Raw genomic sequence first — 19,344 nt, forward strand, 5'->3', positions numbered from 1 at the left:
TTTGATTGGGCTGTAAAACGTCATTCTTTTTACAGGAGGTCAAAATGGAAGATTCAGAGAGAAAAATGAAAAAACATTTGACATGAGCTGAAAGAATAAGCCATTTAATTTTGATTTGTTTTCATTCACATAAAACCAGAGAGGTGGAATAATAAGGAAAATTGGTTCAATTTTGATTCCAAGTTGACATTTAAGGAAAAGGATATATATATTAAGTTTACTACCAGTGATTGTTTCACATTTATTATTATTTTTTTAAAGTATTAAGCATCTGTAGTTAAAACACAGGTGAAATCCTACATGCCAACAGTGGTTTAGCTTCAAGTCTAACTGTCATATTCAGGTAATAAAACTAATTTACTATGCCACTGCTATTCAAATACACTGAAAAGTCACAACCCCAAACATTTCATGCCTCCACTATATTATCAGCAAGACACAAGGAAAATAAAAACTAAATAAATAATGCTAAAACCAGAGCTCAAATACATCCGTCTACAGCAAGGTAGGCTTTTGCCGCTCCTCTTGCCTTTTAGACTATTTTAGACTCCAAAAAGCTTCTCCATGTAAACAATTTTGAAACAACACACTATTAGCTTTGTGCAAGTTGTTAGTCTCTTTTAGACCATACAGAGTAGTAAACTGGCAGCTTTGTAACATGCTATGCTTCAAGCCACCACAAGCACATCATCTGGACAATCAAACTTATATAATGTATTCAGACAGTTTTCAGATACATTATGCTATATGACTGACAGCATCAGGGTTTGGTACAGCTTTAGTGCTCATGATTAAAATTAGGTCCCACAGAAGACGCAAGCTTGATTTCACTGATGATGGATCTTCACAGCTATTTTGTGTTAAAGCAAAGGCAATAGTCTCGCAGAGCATTTCTCACTCTCTCACCAAGCACAGACGCCAAACCCTTGAAGAGGTGCTGCTAGCCTGTTTGTTTAACATACAAGTTGCTAGAAATTGCAATACTTCTGTCTACAAGTTTAACCTTTAAACTCTGATTCACATTTGCTAACGCAGATCTGCGTCCAAGTCATATTTGGAAAAATAAACCTTTAATCTATAGCATACTAATGAACAATCTTACGTGAACCTTTCAGAAATGTCTATGCTGCGTTGGACATCTCATCAGTGAATTCAGCCATGATGTCATGAAGCCAAATGTCCCGTTCCTCTTGTGAAGTGTCCACCAAGTAGATAACCACCTTACGGTCCCAGGGCTGTGATGCCTCCTGCACCGACTCCAGCTGGCCTACCAGGGGCTTCTTCTCCACATGGTTCCTGAACACAATGGAGGCCTCCTCAGACCACTGCCTGGGTTTCAGACCTGGAAAGATCAGAAACACCTTCAGATCTACAATAAAATCATACCTGATTCTCCTCAAAGTAGCAAAATGAAAAGAAGCAGCTGTTTGAGATCAGTTCTTTCTTAGCTACAGCTTATACCATGTGGCCCGTATGAGTCAGGGACTTTGACCAGGAGTGATAGTCAAAACAGCACTTTGGTAAGTGATCTGAATGAGTTAGAGTTCTATTCAGTCAGATCTCTCCAAAAGCAATTTCTTTTTTAGGAGGTGTTCTCCTTTAGCTGAATTTTATTCAAATATGTATTATCTATTTCACTCGTTCAGATCAAAACTAACTTGATTACACTTTTTAAACTTCATTTATATACACGAATAACATGCTTTGTATTTTACTCTATTCTATTTTTTTTAATGGTAGAGCACTTTGAAAAATTGTGTTTTTTTGTTTGTGTCTTTTTAAATCGTCTGTCTGTTTAAAAGTTTGGGGTCTGCGAGATCTTTTCATGTTTTTGAAAGAGTCTCTCTAAAGCTGCATTTTTTAGTCAAATCAGTAATATTTTATATTAAAAATTTTTTTGTCAATGGTAATATTGTAAAATGTTTCATAAGATTTCAGTTTAAAATAACTCGGGTAGTTTAAAATGTAATTCACTGCTGTGATGGCAAAGCTAATCTTTCAGAAATAATTGTAATATTCAGAGCTGATGTTCAAGAAATTTTTAGAAATTAGAAAACAGTTGTTCTTAATGTTTTCTTAAAAAGCTAGAATGTGAAATAGAATCTTTTGTAGCATAAATGTGTTTAGTAATACTGTTGGTCAACTTAATATGTCGTGACTCGTTGCTGATAAAGGTTAATTCTCTATAAATAAAAATAAAAATAAAAGTGAATGTCTTTCTGACTCTTTTAAATTGGATATTGTTGATGAAACATTCACAAGAACTGGATCATGGAAAAATTCTCTTCTGAAAGGACAGTGGATGGGCTTTAAGAGCCGTCAGCCTTTTAAATAAATGAAAGAGCCTTTCTGACAGGAAATGAAGTGTACCAGCCAGCTGAGCAGTGATGGCCTGGAAGGGGAGCTGGCAGAACTCCTGGGTGAGGGGCCGGAGCTGGGTGCAGCTCACCAGCTCGTGTTTGCCATAGTCCAGCTGAAACACTGACACCAGACCATTGGTCAGGACTCCTTTCACCAGTACACGGTACCAGCTGCAAAATCACACAGATCATGAGTGGTCACATAAAACACCAAATGCCCCAAGCCTCTCAGTGTCCAAACAGCTGTCCTATTGAGGGCCACCTTCCAACACAGTTTAGCTTTAGCCCAAATTATAAACATTTGAACCAGCTAATAAGGTCTTCAGGATCATTAGAAACTTCCAGACAGTTATTTTGGATATAAATTTCACAGGAACTCTGGCTGTTCAGGAGCAGAACTAGACCTAGACATAGCTACAGATGCATGCTTACTTGTTTTCCAGCTTGGCAGCGCAGACCTGGCTCTTCTCCACTTTAAGTGGTTTCTCCTCCATCTTATTATAATGCAGAATCATCTCCCCCATCAAATCCACCAGTTTGTACATATCGTGCCATGGCTGCAGCACAAAGTGCCCAGGATGGCATGCCACTGAAACAAACACGTCCAAATTCTGGCCAATCTCGGGCAGCTCCAGCAGTGGCGGAAGAGCCAGCTGTTCAGGCGGAGAGCCGGGAGGTGCACTCTGGCTCCCCAGCGGAGATGACATCCTCTTGGGTGTGTGTGGGACTTTATCCTGTCCATCAGTGCGGAGGCTGGAGGTCTGGATGGTGGCAGGGTTTGTCGGGGCATTGAGGGATTTTGAGGGCCCCCGGCTGCTTAAGAAAACATCCTTCTGGTGGCTCCACAGATTAGAGTCGGCCAACTGTTGGTTTAAACTGCAGCTTTTATCATGGAAGTTCTTGCTGGTAAAGAGATAAACATGAGCGAGGCGTTTGGGCTCATCCACTTTAGCTATCTAGAAAAACAAATGCAACTGTTTTAGTGCTTCTTTTCTGCTGTTGTTAAAGGGATCATTCACCCAAAAATGAAAAATGAAATGAAAAGCAATTTTTCAAAAACCCTTCAGAAAACTGATTCGGGCAGAGAAGTAAAACAAACTTGTAGCCAATCAACAGTAAGGGGCGTGTCTACTCATGATGTGGAGGAGAGAGCGTTCAGTGCACAGGATGGACATTAGCCAAGCTGATCGACAGAAAGATAGAGATGGTGGATAAAAAACAAAATAGGAAAACATCTGCGGAACACAAGAAGGCTTAAGGCAATAAGTAGGACCCGTGTAAATATCGGATCAGCTTTCCAGCGCTGGAGAGAACTCAAGGAGAGGAAGGCCTGCGATTGGACCCTGGGTTGCGTACGTATGTGTGGGGCGGAGCTATCAAAATAGGGGCGTGTTTTTTTTGTTATTTCAAATGTCAACATTGGCTACCAGAAATTGCTTACCCCACCTTTAATGACTCATCCGCATGTCGTTCCAAAACCGTAAGACCTCTGTTCATCTTCGGAACACAAATTAAGATATTTTTGATGAATTTTGAGAGCTCTCTGACCCTCCCAAAGACAGCGAGGATACTACCATCGCTAAAATAATCTATGTGACATCAGTGGTTCAATCATAATTTTACAACGCTACGAAAATACTTTTTGTGCGCAAAGAAAACAAAGATAACAACCGTATTCAACAACTCATCTCCTCCGCGTCACCCTGGCGGATTTTGGCTGTTTTCATTCAGATCAAAGTGTAAACAATGTATCCGTCTACCGCAGCTGACACAGAACAGCATACACTCTTCAAAATGGCGCTATAGGGTGACACGGAGGAGACGAATTGTTGAATAAAGTCGTTATTTTTGTTTTTAATTTCGCTGTAAGGTGGAGATGAGTTGAGGTATTGTTGGATAGTAGTTTTTTTTTTTTTTTTTTATTTTTTTTGTGAAGTCCTTGCTATGTTTCGGGACCTTGACCGTGGTAGTATCCTTGTTGTCTATGGAGGGTCAGAGAGCTCTCGGAATTCATCAAAAATATCTTCATTTGTGTCTCAAAGAGGAGCGGAGGTCTTATGGGTTTGGAACGACATGAGAGTGAGTGATTAATGACAGAATTTTCTAAGTACTTTGTACAAGCATCTTTGTGCCTTTTCTAAATTTCTTTCTTTCTGAAATTAGCCTGTGTTTTATGCTTGTATCTCATGTGCAAATAAAATCAAATGAAATGCAAATGTGAAGAGAGCAGCATTAGTATTGAACTGGCCTTCAAGCTGCAGTCACTGCAGTGGAGAGCCGTGTCTCTCAGCCACTGGACAGCATCTGGAGTCCATGAGCCTACGCTCACAGGCAGATCTGCCAGACAACACTTCAGCGCCTGCAGAGTGACAAATATAGGCAGACAGACAAGCTTACATATTATTGATCTGATTGATGTAACAAACCACTACACTCTTTAACCTCTTTGTGCCGTCATTATCTGTTGTCTGACCTGGGCCGGGGTGGATATGAGGTCACGCAGTGTAGGAGGTGGGATCTCTCTCAACTCAGTGACCTCGACTGATGCCTGAACGCCTACATCCACAAACATGATGTCCACCACCCGGCTGCCGTGCAGGTTTGTTATCTATGGCGAAACCACAGTGGACACAGTTTTAGACCTGAATCCCCAGGAATTATATTATGTTGAACTCATAATTACTGTTCAAGTAGAAAACTCATAATTTTATGAACCTCTCCCACTTGAGCATTGCACCACAATGGTCATAATGAACAAAATAATAGTGGCTTCAACAGGTCAAAGGTTAGTAGTTTTGTAGCAACTTCTATATTTTTGTTTGACGTCATATTTTACACTATATTTTATAGTATATAGTATACTACTGTTCAAACGTTTGGGGTAGGTAAGACTTTTTAATGTTTTTGAAATAAGTGTCTTATGATCATCAAGGCTGCATTTATTTGTTAAAAATACAGTAAAAACAATAATATGGTCAAATATTATTACAATTTAAAATAACAGTTTTAAATGTTAATATTTTTCAAAATGTAATTTATTCCTGTGGTATCAAAACTGAACTCCAGCTTTCAGTGTGACATGATCCTTTTAGAAACCATTCTAATATGCTGATTTAGTGTGGTTTTTTGAAAACTGCAATACATTTTTTAGGATTCTGTGATGAATAGAAAGTTCAAAAGAACATCCATGCTAAATAAAAAAAAAAAATTAATGTATTTTAAAAACATTACTGACCCCAAACATTTGAAATTATATAATATATATATATATATATATATATATATATATATATATATATATATATATATATATATATATATATATATATATATATATATATATATATATATATATATATATATATATTCTTAAAGTAGTGGTTGACCCAAATGGTTCACCCTCATGTCGTTCCAAACCCATAAGACCTTCGTTCATCTTTGGAACATAAATGAAGATATTTTTGATGAAATCCAAGAGCTTTCTGACCCTCCATAGACAGCAAGGGTACTACCACGATCAAGGCCCGGAAAGGTACTAAAAACATCGTTAAAATAGTCCATGTGACATCAGTGGTACAACCCTCATTTTATGAAGCTACGAGAATACTTTTTGTGTGCGAAGAAAACAAATATAATGACTTTATTCAATGATTTCTTCAGTCTTCGACAAGTGTTCTAGAGAGTACCATAAAGTTGTTTTTGCTTTGAGCACAAAAAGTATTCTTGTAGCTTCACAAAATTAAGATTGAAACATTGATGTCACATGGACTATTTTAAAAAAGTACTTACTTCATTTTTGGGCCTTGAATGTGGTAGTTGTGTTGCTTTCTGTGCAGGGTCAGAAAGCTTTCAGATTTCTTCAAAAGTATCTCAATTTGTGCTCCGAAGATGAACAAAGTTCTTACAGGTTTGGAACGACATGAGGGTGAGTAATTAATGACAGAAATTTTATTTTGGGTGACCTAAAACTGACAGAGCAGACTCACCTCCACCCGGGACCATTTGCCTTTATATTGAGCCAAACAGATTTTTCCACAGAAAGGCCGTGAAACCAGCAACTCTGATGTGACCTTATAAGGGAAAGATATGTGAGCATATCCTGTCTGCCAGACAACAGGAGGGATCATATCATGAAATGGACATCAAGCTTCTCTACAGGGTGCTGATGTGCACTACACTAAACAATAGGCATCAAAGTGTTTTAAATGGTTATATTTATACACTGATGTCTATGTTAGGCACTCTAGCACACAATCTGTGCCAGCAGGTAACTATTTATTAGGGATTATGTACTTGACGCCTGCCGATCCTATTAAACCCATAATCCCAATCTGTCTATTTTGGCCTCTTCACTTCCTCTAAAGAAGCCTCTAGCAGCATATCTGAAGCAGAACAAACAGAGATTATGCCTGTGGCAAGTGCGGCACCTGGGAGTGTAAATAGTTTTCAGTCTTCTCCAGAATTTCGTTGAGTTTAGTCAAGCCTCTGGAGGGCACCTGACAGTAGATCGTCCCATCTGAGCAAACGCTGGTCACATTCACATTCATGTAGGCACTGTTCACCTATAACAGAATACAAATATATATGTCATTCCCTTAATCACTGGTTAACACACATCACATTAATAAATTACATTTTAAACTTTTGAGTATTATGCAACAGTTTTGACCGGCTAAGCAGATTTCTGTGTAGTGTGTACTATGGTAGTATGATAGTTACCATGCATTTGGACATGCTACCTTGTAAGTAACCATGGTATTCTTGAGGCACATTGGCATCTGCCCAAAGTTACCATCATAGTATTTTTTGCATAGGAGGGTTTCATTGGAATAGCAAACACTTTTTGGTTACCTTTAAGGGACTCTCTAAGGATTTGTCGTGTAGAGCTTTCATACAGGCAGCATTGATGTTGATATCATCATCTTGTGATGTGTCATACAGGACCACCAGAGGCACTTCCTGACGCACTAAGATCTCAGCCAATAGGATCTTGCCAGTGGCCATGGACTCAAACCTCTTCAGTACTGCCTGCTCCTGACTGAATGACTCCAGGCCTGAAACAAATTGATATGAAGATAATATTTGATATTAAATGTGAAACTATTTTGTCTGTGAATTCGTAACTGAATGCAAATCTCACCTGCTAGTTTACATTTGGTGGCTTGGAAAGGCAATCTATAAAACTTCTCATGCAACTCAAATAGTTTGCTCTTGCTGATGACTTCAGAAAAGCCATGATCCACGTAGTGCACCTGTTTAAACATCAACATACAAGTGCAGTAATAATTATTACAAATCACCTTATGGTTTACAAATGAAGATATTGCACAAATGTATCACAGATCCACACAGCCTCAGTTCTACAAAAGAAAACCACAATGATCCACTGTGAATTGCACTAATGGTTCTCTGCCAGGGGGCCGGAAATAATTTAAAGCAGGGGTGTCAAACTCAGTTCCTGGAGGGCCGCAGCCCTGCAGAGTTTAGTTCCAACACACATACCAATCTAGTTTTCAAATAAGCCTGAAGGACCTGATTAGCTGGATCAGGTGTGTTTAATTAGGGTTGGAGCTAAACTCTGCAGGGCTGTGCCCTTCCAGGAACTGAGTTTGACACCCTGATTTAAAGGGATAGTTCTAACAAAAAAAGAAAATTCTGTCATTAATTACTCACTCTTGTGTCGTTCCAAACCCATAAGACCTTTGTTTCAACTTCGTAATTAATGACAGAATTTTTTATTTTTGGGTGAACTGTCCATTTAAAACAACACAAAAACAAGCTTTTAAATAAGCTAAAACATCTAACAATCAAGATGAAACTTCATATTTCTAATTTTATTTTGTGTCCTCAACAACTGTGTCACGGTCTTGGATACCTGAATACTTGAGGGAATTCTAGATTTCTAGACCTGGAGAAGTCATAGAAATTAAAAATAAAATAAAAAATCTTAAAAAGTAATGGAAATTTCTGTCCTGAATATAAATTTTTCTTTTTATGTCAAGATCTAAAGCATTAGATAATACAAGTAGAAATTGCTGATAAATTTGTGATTTGTGTGATTTCTGGAAGTCATATAAATTAATTATTGAAAACTAAAGCATATTCAAATTACTGAAATTACAGAATATACTTATTTTAATTTTAATATTATTTAATAGAAAATAATTATTTTAATAAATTGCTCCTAGCTTCTGAAAAAAGAAAACAAACAGCTTTGTCATTACAGCAGAAATACCAGAAATATCTCACCCTGCACCAAAGGGTAGCCTTTGAATACTGTCTTGGATAATGTGGGGCCTAAAAGGTTGAGAACCACTACACTGCTCTATTATGTTCAGATGTGTTCTTCATTGACACCATAACGCACCTTGACCTTGTCGGCCATGACCTCACAGACTTGTGCTCGGAGGATCTCCTCCTCTTCCTCAGCACATACAGCAGTCAGCTGGCCAGTTAAAGGTGAAGTCAGAGCCACCTTGTTGCTGTCTTGCCCATAGAACTCTCTCATTTCATCTTCTAACTTCTCCTGTGCCTTAGAGTAACCGTCACCTATGTACCTGCATATAAACAGACACACACACTTCATCAAGAGAACAACAGTGGCCGCCAACTTTTACAGTGGCCTGACAGATTTTCCCTCCGCAGGCATTTTTCAATCAAAGAATACTGTTCTCTGATCCAATCCAACCTGCTCTGAGATGAATCTAAGCAAAAGCATGATAAAGGTCACAACCCTCATGATCTATAGGATATTGATTATAAAATGCACCTCAGAATGACGCTGTTTGTGTCACCTGCTTCCACCACCAGGACAGAAGGGTATTCCTCTCTAGGGATGAGAAGAGGAGGAACAGTCTGGCTGCTCAAACTGCGCTCTACTGCTTCTTTCGTCTCCGAGCCAGCCAACCCCGACTGGTTACGGTTCTCGTCCTCTAGTACTTTTGCATACAGAATTGCTCTTTTGGGGTTGTCTGGCATGGGGTAGTCAATCGTGCATATATCTGAAAGCAGGTTGAGGTGGTCCAGCACGAACTCCGGTAGTTTACATTTATATGTGTCCTGATACAGCTTAGGCAGAGCGTGGGCCCACAGGCCACTGCTGTATTTCAAGAGCAGCTCTCCAAGCTTCTGCTTGACCTCAGGTGGTAGATCCCTGGGGGACGCCGGAGTGCTTGATTTGGAAGTGGCAGATGATCTTTGAGTCTGAGGTTTTTTGTGATGAAATGGGGATTTGTCATGGGTGGGGGGTGTAGCAGCACTATGAGGGGTAATCTGGCTAGTTTCTTTAGCAGGATACAGCAGCAACTCTTGAGGTTTGGTACTGCATGGTTTTTCAACCTGCAAACCGAACAACAAGACAGCATTGTTATTTAGCAGACAAATACACAGAGTTAATTTATTATAATTATTCATGCACAATTGAGTTTGAGGTCTCAAGAGAACAAAAGGGATATTTCCCAATCAGTGGACATCTATCAACCACTTTACCGTACCGGATATCCCTAAACCTAGCCCCAAGTGGGTTAGCAAATCAGATAAAGCAGTTGAAAGCACGCACAGCCTGTGGAATGCCCTTAATTGATTAAGTAAAGCCCTCTAGGGTACTGCAGAAACCTATACATGGGCAGACCTCTGGCTGCCATCTGGTGGCACTGTGACTTGTGAACTACAACAGCCAATTCCCAACCAATTCATGTTTCCCTTTTTGCGATTAATGTAATCCTTCACCATGACAGCACTGTTCGAATTATAAGTGTCTTGGCATAATATTGACCAATTTTGGTGAGAATCACATGAATTGTCTTCAATTCGCTCTCCAAACCTTAGAATTAAACTGGCAAATATGCAGAGCTGTAGGTGCTACACACAGTCAGGAACAACAAAAGAACAAGGTAAATGTGCATTATGTTAATAAGTTTGGATTTCTGACTTCAAAATTGTCTTATATCAATAAACAGTCTTTTTGAACTTGGGAGGATATTTTAAGTTCTGAAAGTTACAATTTGTTTTCATAAACTGATTCTCATGTCTTGTTCCCTTTAATGACACAATTACACATGACTAATGCCATCAGATGACAGGCTAATCAGGCATCTTTAAACTTACAGTACAAATGTGCGTCCAGTGCTCCAGGTCTTTCAGGGCTTCACTGGGTAGATCTTGTTTATAAAGATCTCGATACAGCTGAGGCAGCTTGGATACCCAGAGGCCATTGCTGTGCTTGTTGAGAACCTCTTTAAGACGGGACTGCACCAGCTTGGGACTGTATGGCGCAGAATGAGGCAGCCTGGGTTTTGATGGAGTTGTGTTTTCATTCAGGATAGAAGGTGCTAGAAATATCAACAACATAAATGCTGCAGCTTATTAGCAATACTGCATTGACAAACTATAAACTAAAACCATAAAAATCATAAACAGACGCTAAATACATTTGAAGTGAATCACAGACTCTATTCATTAAGTCTCATAACAATTTTGTCATTATTTATTCACCCAAGAGAATATGAATTTCCATTTCTTAATTTTTTTCCCTTTCTGGGTGAACTATCACTTTAAGATATAGCCCATAGCAACATCAGAACTGAAGGTATGTAGTCCTGAGAGATCCCTCTGTGTAACAGCGGGAGGTTTTTGCCTGCTTGAGACAGAAGTTCTCTTTTCATCCTTAATGAGCATCCCATGCCTGGAATGTTTTCTGGGACAGGAAGTTAAGTTAGGGACTCCAGGATAACTATAACCTTTAAAGGAGTATCTTGTGGAGAGAAATGTTTAGACACCCTGCATACTGAACACTTTTCCCACCCAAAATTTGCTCACCATTGCTCTGCTGTTGGTTTTGGGAGAGATGGGCATGGACTTCTTTTTGGAATCTGGAGGGAAGTGTCATTCTTTTGTCTGATCTAGAAAAAAAACAACAACATGAGATTATATTAAGGAAAACTTGAAATCTGTAAGTTTTAGTTAATATACTGCAAGATTTTAACTAACCTTTACACTAAGCGCAAATAACAATGGATTTTATTTATGCTAAGTGAAAATAGAAGTATTTTCTTAGCGATATGCTATTTAAACTAAGTGGAAATAGCCATTGCTCTTGTTACATTATGTAAAATTAGCAGTATTTTCTGCTATTTATTCTACTTATTGCAAATGGTGGCAATTATCTGCACCTCCGTAATGTAGTACATTATTAAACAATATGCAATAATACCATATTGAGTGTAAATTATAAGTTTTATTAATATTATTAAATGCATGCTGAACCCTAAAAAAATAAACTTTAAAAATAAACTTTTCGATTATTTTCCTTTATTTTTATTGAAAATAAATGCCTTTCCGATGTGATACAAGATGTAAAAAGAGACAAGTTCGGCAAAAGGCAGATTCGAACTTGGGTCGATTCCGTTACGAAGCCTGCACTACGCGTTTGACTAATTATGCCACCGGAGATGTTCTTTGACAGCTGACTTTTGTAATGCTGTCTAGCCCAATCACACGCTGGTGGGTGGAGTTAGTGTAAATAGCCTCTGCCAACAATAATTTGTATAATTTTTCATTATAATATAACTCTTGATGACTTCATCTTTGGCATTCCACCGAATCAAAGTCAGCATGAAAACTCACCCCTTTTTTTATTTATTTATTTGATGTTGTAATGCTGTCAGAATGTCTTAAATTCAATCTTCCCTTGAAAAAACAGTTTTCTGGTGATGTATGCCAGACTTTTTCCAATCTTAAACTCCACCCTTTTGACAATCAACTGCATTCTTTTTTGAGTACATATCCCATATCTCAAAACCCAAACATCAACTAATGGACAGAACCAAGCTGGCACCCTACATTTTTTCTGTTTTCGATTAACTGTTTCATGCTTATGTCCATCAAAATACTAAAGAAAATATATTGATGCAAAATAGGATTGTTACAGAAAAAATAATACATAAAAATATGCTTAATACTCCACTATTGCCGGGTTATCCTCCTAATCAGTGTAATTAATTGGCCAGTTTGATTCTGCTGCAAAGTAGCCTAGTACAGTTTTCATAAACTAAGCGGAAAGGAGGGATATAGAGCAAATAATACAATGGTGATAGTAAGGACAAAAGCAGACATTTTGGCAAAGTGCTGCAGCATGATAAAGCAGGGGTGTGGAGATCTTTTTGAATCTGATTCTAGGTGTCAGATGACCCAAACTCCCCCTCAACCTGTACCAAAGGGAAAGTGCTGATTCATTGTGGACTGGTTTAGAATGGCTAATCTGTGAGAGAATGGAGGGAGGATTAACAAACCCCAGTACACCCGCTTAACTCTGCCACCCTCCGCACACTCACAGCCATTGTGTGTGTGCCACAGTAAGCGATACAGAACACAGTTCTAAAGAGTGAGGTCAGTTGTTTGCTCTCAATGGTTTTTGGCTGGAGTGATTTCACACACACACACACACACACAGCACCCTTCATTCGACTGCTGAATAAGCACTGGGTTCAGACAACATTCAGCTGAACTGCTCTCTGTTATTGCCAATCAAGTCAGACAGTATCAACAGCTAGAGACATGCAGTTGCAAAACTAGAAAATTAAGAGTCGGTGAAAAAATAAAGAGCTTGTTTCTGTAGACTCATTAGGACTTGATTTGTATTCTCAGCTACTTGCTCGGCAAAATGCTGCTCACACAATAGGTGCGCTTACTTTAAAAGATGCTTTTTCGTAAGAAAGTTTCAACTGTACTTTTTATCTTTCAATATACGCATTTCAATGTACTTTAACTTATTAATTTGCAGCTCTTAATGTGGCTATAATGCAAAGTTTTACCTATTTTATTCCATTTTATCACTGTTTAAGACTCCACTTGACAGACTTTGTGCTAATGAGTCTTTCACCTTTCTGAGGGAAGGGAGGGTCTTCTTGTGGGTGTGTTTGGGGGTGTGTTGTGGGGTCTGCCGCCTTTCCCATCAGACTGGGAGTCCCTCAAGCTTCCTGTGCGAGGAAGGGGGTCTCCATATCCCCCTCCACGACCTCCACCTCGCCCCAGACGTCCACGATGGTCGGGCTGTCTCAAAGATGTCCTTGGTCTTGCTATGAAGGAGATGAAACAATATCTAAATCAAAAAAGTGAAATATATAATCTAATATATAAGACTGAAAATAACACACAAATAATTTTAGGCCTATTTCCCATCTACAGAGCCTTTGAGTGTCCTGTGACCCATTTAATTTTGTAATGACAGGAATTTCATTGAAAACCATTTCTATCTACATACTGCAATTAAAGCACCCTTCTTCACATGGACACTATTACTGCAGGATTACACTGTGTCTTTACCAGGTACTAATAGAAAAGCAAACAAAAACCACTATAATCAGTGGTTCTGTCTCCACTGCATGCATGCCATGATGAGTCACAGTGAATGATGCAGTAAACAGTTTTTTTTTGTGACAGACTGAATTGTATTTTTTTTTTTTTTGTTTGATTTTTTGTTTGCTGTTGTTGTTTTTTTTATGATTGATTAGTTGGTTGGTGGATGATGAAATATCAGTCTGACTCATGCTGTTATTTTCAACCAGATCAATGGATTAACTGAAAAAAAAAAAATAAAATCCAGTTAAGTGAACTGGTTCAACCAATTATCTGATATTATTTGTTATGTGATATGTTTATATGTATTAAAAATGAAGATATTTTTAGTGAGATGTGTTTTTGATATATGTCTGTTCTTCACACAAAACAGTAATACAGCTTCAGAAGCTTGGAATATAAATCATAGTAATATGGACCGATTTTATGGGTAGACACTGCTTTTGCTCCTTTAGTGCTCCATTTCTCCTTTGTATTCCATGGAAGAAAGACAAACAACATGGGGGAAAGTAAGCAACAACAGAATTGTAATTTTTTTTTGGTGGGGGGGTGAACTATCTCTTTAACGAATCCTATAGAAACAATAGAACAAATACTATTTTTATAGAAACTATCTTGTGCTTAACCCTTTAATCAAAACAGATGAAGCCACACACTGTAAGCTACAGTAGATACATCATTGCACACAAATCAGTTTTCTTAACAGACAATCTGCACATTCTCTAACAAGATAACCATGAAGTTTCTGGAAGTCAGCATAATCACGAGAAATCTGAACATGCAACAAAAATATCACCCTCCTCTTTCACATTCAGATAACAAAGCATATGAAATGCAACAGCAGCTGCAAACTTGTCTCAGCTAAATAACAGCTACATCATACTCACACTGTGTCAACATTTTCTCTCATGCAGATTCAATTTGACATCATTCCACTAACCTGACTGTAACAGAATGACATCATACCTTCCAACCCGGCAGTAAACTCAGCAGCACAAGCCGTCAAACCGGACTAGCGTGGACAAGTGGCAGCAATTTAACACCTTATCACTGTCTACAGCCCTCCTGAGATAAGCGCTCCACAGGCTGATAGTTTCTGCGAGACAGCGGATGGTGAGCTAAGCAGACAGAGCAGACAGGCAGAGCATCACCACAGCAGCGCCAGTTGTGTCATTAAATAACAGATGAGGGGGAAAAAAGAAACGCTTTCAGACAGTCCTCCCCTGAACAGCCACGCAGGCTCTGCTGTACCTCTCCACAACACTGCAGTCTCCAAACCTCCCTCTCTCTCTCCCTCTAGGTCAGTACAGATGCCCGCTTTCTGCTGTATCACGGCAAGCCAAGTAAGTACTGAGTCACTGATCAAGGGACAGCGTGAGCGCAGAAAACGCTGAAGCTGACAGTGAGTTTGCAGTTCCCAGAACAGCCGCAACCTGTAATCTGAATGATGCTTTATTCTTAGTACACCCAGAACTGTGCTCACATCCTCAGAGGAGTTAAAATAGGTCATATGCACAACCAAAAAAGACACGGGATGCACAGGACACTAGCATACATTCTCTTTAAAATGTCTTGTGGATAACACATAGACATGTTGCATTCAGTCACAAAACTGTAAACTAAAATATACTTTAATGTAACTTCTATTGAAACTTGCATTTCATGTGTTTGTAATTATACACGTTTGTAATGATTATGTTGAAATGTAGTACAGTTCAAATATATTAACTGTAAATGTAACATTGCATAACACTACAGCTAAAATTATAATGAAGTACTCGTGATCAAATCAAAATAAATGTACTTCTTTAAAGCATGACAAAAGATTATTAAATTAATGATTATTTAAAATGTACTTTTAGCATACATTCTCTATATAATGTATTGTGAATAACACTTTGAAGCAAGAGTTGCATGCACAGTCATATTTAACAAAACTAATCAGAGTCTCACCATTCAGTGCAAGAGGAGCTGCTGGTTTGACTCTCATTTGACAGTTCACCACTTGAGGTCGGCCGGTCCTCTTAGCTGTGCGCTGACGGGCCGCGAGCTTGGTAATGTGGGTCATCTCGTTTCCTGTAGTGGCATGGCATACCACCTATGGGTTTTTAACCATTTAAAGTTTTAGTATTCATGGATCCCTGCTGAATAACTGAATTTCAAAAGGAAAGAGAGAGAATTACCTCCCCAGATTGCCCTTTATCCAGTTTCACGACCGAAGGCATGCTGTGCAGGAGGGCATCCAGCGTGGCATATCCCAGCTGTTTATAAGGTATGAGCTCACCCGTCAGGTCTTTATACTCTACCTGCAGGTGAGACAGTGACACGCCACTCTTACTGGACTGGAGCACCGCCCGTACCATCTTCTTCACCAGTTCCTCATCTGCCATCTGAAAAACAACAAGGAGCCACTACTGTTCAAATGTTTGAATTTGGTGAGATGTTTTAATTTTTTGAAGGAAGTCTCTTATGTTTCTTAAGGCTGCATTTATTTGATCAAATTTACAGTAAAAACAGTAATACTGTGAAACGTTATTATTTCAAGTAACTGGTTTAATGTAGTTTAAAATGTAATTTATTCCTGTGATGACAAAGTTGTGTTTTCAGCAGCCATTACTATGATCTTCAGTGTCACGTGATCCTTCAGAAATCATTCTAATATGCTGATTTGGTGCTCAAGTAACATTTCTTCTTTTTATATGAAAACAGATGTGCTGCTTAATATTTTTTTGTGAAACCATTATACATTTATTTCAGAAAGTTCAAAAGAACAGTTTTTATTTGAAATAGAAATTCTTCATCCTACCGATGTAAAAGTCTTTGCTATAAATTTAATGCACCCTTTAATGCACTTAAGTATTAGGCTAGTTTCTTCCAAAAAAATCATTTTACTGCTCCCAAATTTTTTTACTTCTCCTAAACATTTGATACTTATAAAACAATTTTACAACAGATCACTGTAAAGACACATTGGCAGAATAAACAGCGTTAGGTGGTCAGCGGTCAGACAACTGTTAATGGGTTTATGAGTCCTGCTTTGATCTCCTTTATGCTGAAGAGTGTTATTAGTTACAACACATATAAAGCTACTGGAGAATCAATGACCATATCTAATAGCAGACAAACAGTTAAATATGTTTAAGAATGGATCTCATCAAGTCTTGTTTATCCAAACTTAACACTGGCAGGTAAGAGTATGCATACTGACATTTCATGTCATTTTATTTTTGGTATGGGCAAAGTGGTATTGCTGATGTGACTAATGAATTGAGCAAAGCACATTGCCTTCTAGACTAGCCGGTCACAACCAGACAGTTAAAGCTGCACAAATGGATCATCTCATAAAAACACACTGTTTATTCGTTTTAAGGCCAGTCAGAATGGCTTATGTTCAAGAAAGCAAGAGCCAACACCAGCAGTTTAAATCAGCAAGTATCCATAGAAACCACTTTCAAACCCTTGTGAATGAGAACTACACTTTAGCATACTTTTTAAAAAGAGTATCTATTATGGAAATAATACACCTCAGAATATATTTAACTGTAGACTGAACGTAACTTAACTGCATATATAAACTGCATAATTATAGTTTATATTTATATTAAATACACTTTAGAGTGATTTTTGGCCCACTTGAGTAGGATTACAGTAAGTAGGCTAAATCTTTATATGCAATTTCATAATTACTTCTATTGTCTTCGAAGTGTGGTTAAAGTCTTCTGCTGAAGTCTTCTGTAATGACAAGTATTTGTGGTAAATATACTTTAAAGACATTTTTATCGAAACTCGCATGTCATATATTTGTAATTACACATGTAATAATTAAATTGCAACTTAGTACATTTACAATATGTTACCTTTGTAATATTATATAACACAATCCAGTTAAAATAACTATTATCAAGCACTTTACATGTGCTTTAGTACTGCATGTTAGTCAACACATCAAAAGAAATATATGTCTTTAAAGTACAACAAAAGAAAATACTAGTAACAAATTTATTTAAAATTTTATTTTGACATGACATGCTCTTTTAAAAAATGTACTTAAGTGTCTTTAGTACCATAGTCATGAAAGTGACTTTAAATACAGGTAGTGGCCTTTTATTTAATAAATATTATATTATCTGCAAGTAGTTTTTTTTTTAAGTAAACTAAAAGTGCACATTTAATTTTGTAAAAACAACTACCCAACTTTTGCAATAAATGCAAATTTATTAACCCTTAACTTCAATCACTTTTAGCACATCATTACATCGCACATATTTCATAACAATTTCTGTATTATCTTCTATTACTTAGTAGTGATGTACATATTTAAGCTACATGTGCATTTCATAAATATCTAAAAATACCTCTTTTTTGCATACACATCCCAACAAATGCATACCTCCACAAACTATTTGTGGTTGTACTTGTTTTTCAGTATTTGTTGTGTTTAGGAAAATGCTTTTTTTTTTTAATACCAAAAAATGTTGAAATGACCTTAAGAAAACAGAAGTTAAAAAGGCTTGGTGGTCCTGCCTGTAAGATTTCATAAACCACGAAGCTGCAGGTAGTTGACATGACAGTAATTAATCTAAAATTACTTTAAACAGCATTAAATTGAAATGCATTTTTTTTTATTATTGTTGCAATATTTTATTGTTGTGACTTTATTTATACTTCCTTTTCCTTTATATATCTATTTAGATATTATTCTAAAATCTTGGTGTTGTCCATATTAAAATGCCTGTGTTAGTTGTCACACACCTTCAGCACAATGTGAGTATCTATCAATGAAATGAAAGAGAAAGTAATGAGATTGGCATGAGGGCAGTGCTCGTGTGCACTACACGTTTAGAAAGTTGACGTGCCGTTTTCAGGACAGATAGAGACACACCCTTTATTCTGGACAACACTTGACGACGGTCGGTCGCCATCAGAAACACTTTATAGCTGTATTTCACACAGCACTTTTCTAGTTAGACGACTTTATTTAGTTGAAATCTGCTGTATGTTCGTGTATTTACAGCAGGATAGCTGACACAATGAGCATGCATCAAATTTACAGTGTACGTGTTAAAGAATTTGGACTGGCCAACTAACTTACCGTCCCGAGTTATCCGCTCCCACCGGCCATAAACTCCCAAAAATCTCACTATAAACATGTTTTACATGTGTGTTCAGATGTTTAATTTGATGTGATTATTCGCGGTTTGTTTAGCTGACTGTCAATCAAAGTTACAGTAGTAGCTATAAACTGACAGTCATACGCGTCTCTCTTCCACCAAAAAGCCTCTTAAATATAAAGCGTCGAGTTTAGATACTTTCACAATGTCTGAGGTCTTACCGCTCAATCGATGTGGGTCGGTCAGGCCGGTTTAGATGACAGTGACTGGCTCTGTGACACTGGTCGCGGTGTCCTCCTCGCGGTTTGTCCCGCAGGCGGTGTGTGTGAGTACCGCTGAGAGCTGCTCGCACCATCCCATCTGTAATTACTCACAACGCGCATGCGCACTACTCACCGCATAAGCAGGTACAAAAGACTACTCATGTATTGTATGTATTGCTGTCCTTTTACTTTTTTTTTTTTTTTTTTTTTTTTGATTCCTTTGTTATTGTTTTATACTTTTAAACTTATATTGGT

At 37.9% G+C, this 19,344-nt stretch overlaps 1 protein-coding gene across 4 annotated transcripts; it reads right to left on the reverse strand.

The window, feature by feature from the left end:
- Positions 1-88: 88 nt before the first annotated feature.
- Positions 89-19,201, reverse strand: LOC109088275 (tudor domain-containing protein 7B). Of its 4 annotated transcripts, none has more exons than XM_042728328.1 (17): positions 19,048-19,201; positions 15,899-16,105; positions 15,669-15,813; positions 13,240-13,435; positions 11,178-11,260; positions 10,467-10,690; positions 9,130-9,698; positions 8,728-8,917; positions 7,501-7,612; positions 7,212-7,414; positions 6,788-6,922; positions 6,347-6,430; positions 4,834-4,968; positions 4,609-4,719; positions 2,793-3,223; positions 2,371-2,531; positions 89-1,342 (listed from the first exon to the last, which is right to left on the reverse strand). In XM_042728328.1, the coding sequence occupies exons 2-17, from the start codon at positions 16,103-16,105 to the stop codon at positions 1,122-1,124; spliced, it is 3,207 nt and encodes a 1,068-aa protein (XP_042584262.1). In that variant the 5' UTR covers positions 19,048-19,201; the 3' UTR covers positions 89-1,121. The 4 variants fall into 4 exon arrangements, with proteins under 4 accessions (XP_042584262.1, XP_042584261.1, XP_042584263.1 ...); XM_042728327.1 differs by having other exon boundaries at positions 2,793-3,316; positions 19,048-19,200; XM_042728329.1 differs by lacking the exons at positions 15,669-15,813; positions 15,899-16,105; positions 19,048-19,201 and adding an exon at positions 14,682-14,979 and having other exon boundaries at positions 2,793-3,316.
- Positions 19,202-19,344: the final 143 nt, after the last annotated feature.

The sequence above is a fragment of the Cyprinus carpio genome, chromosome B7, assembly GCF_018340385.1.
Source record: "Cyprinus carpio isolate SPL01 chromosome B7, ASM1834038v1, whole genome shotgun sequence".
Classification (NCBI taxonomy): domain Eukaryota; kingdom Metazoa; phylum Chordata; class Actinopteri; order Cypriniformes; family Cyprinidae; genus Cyprinus; species Cyprinus carpio.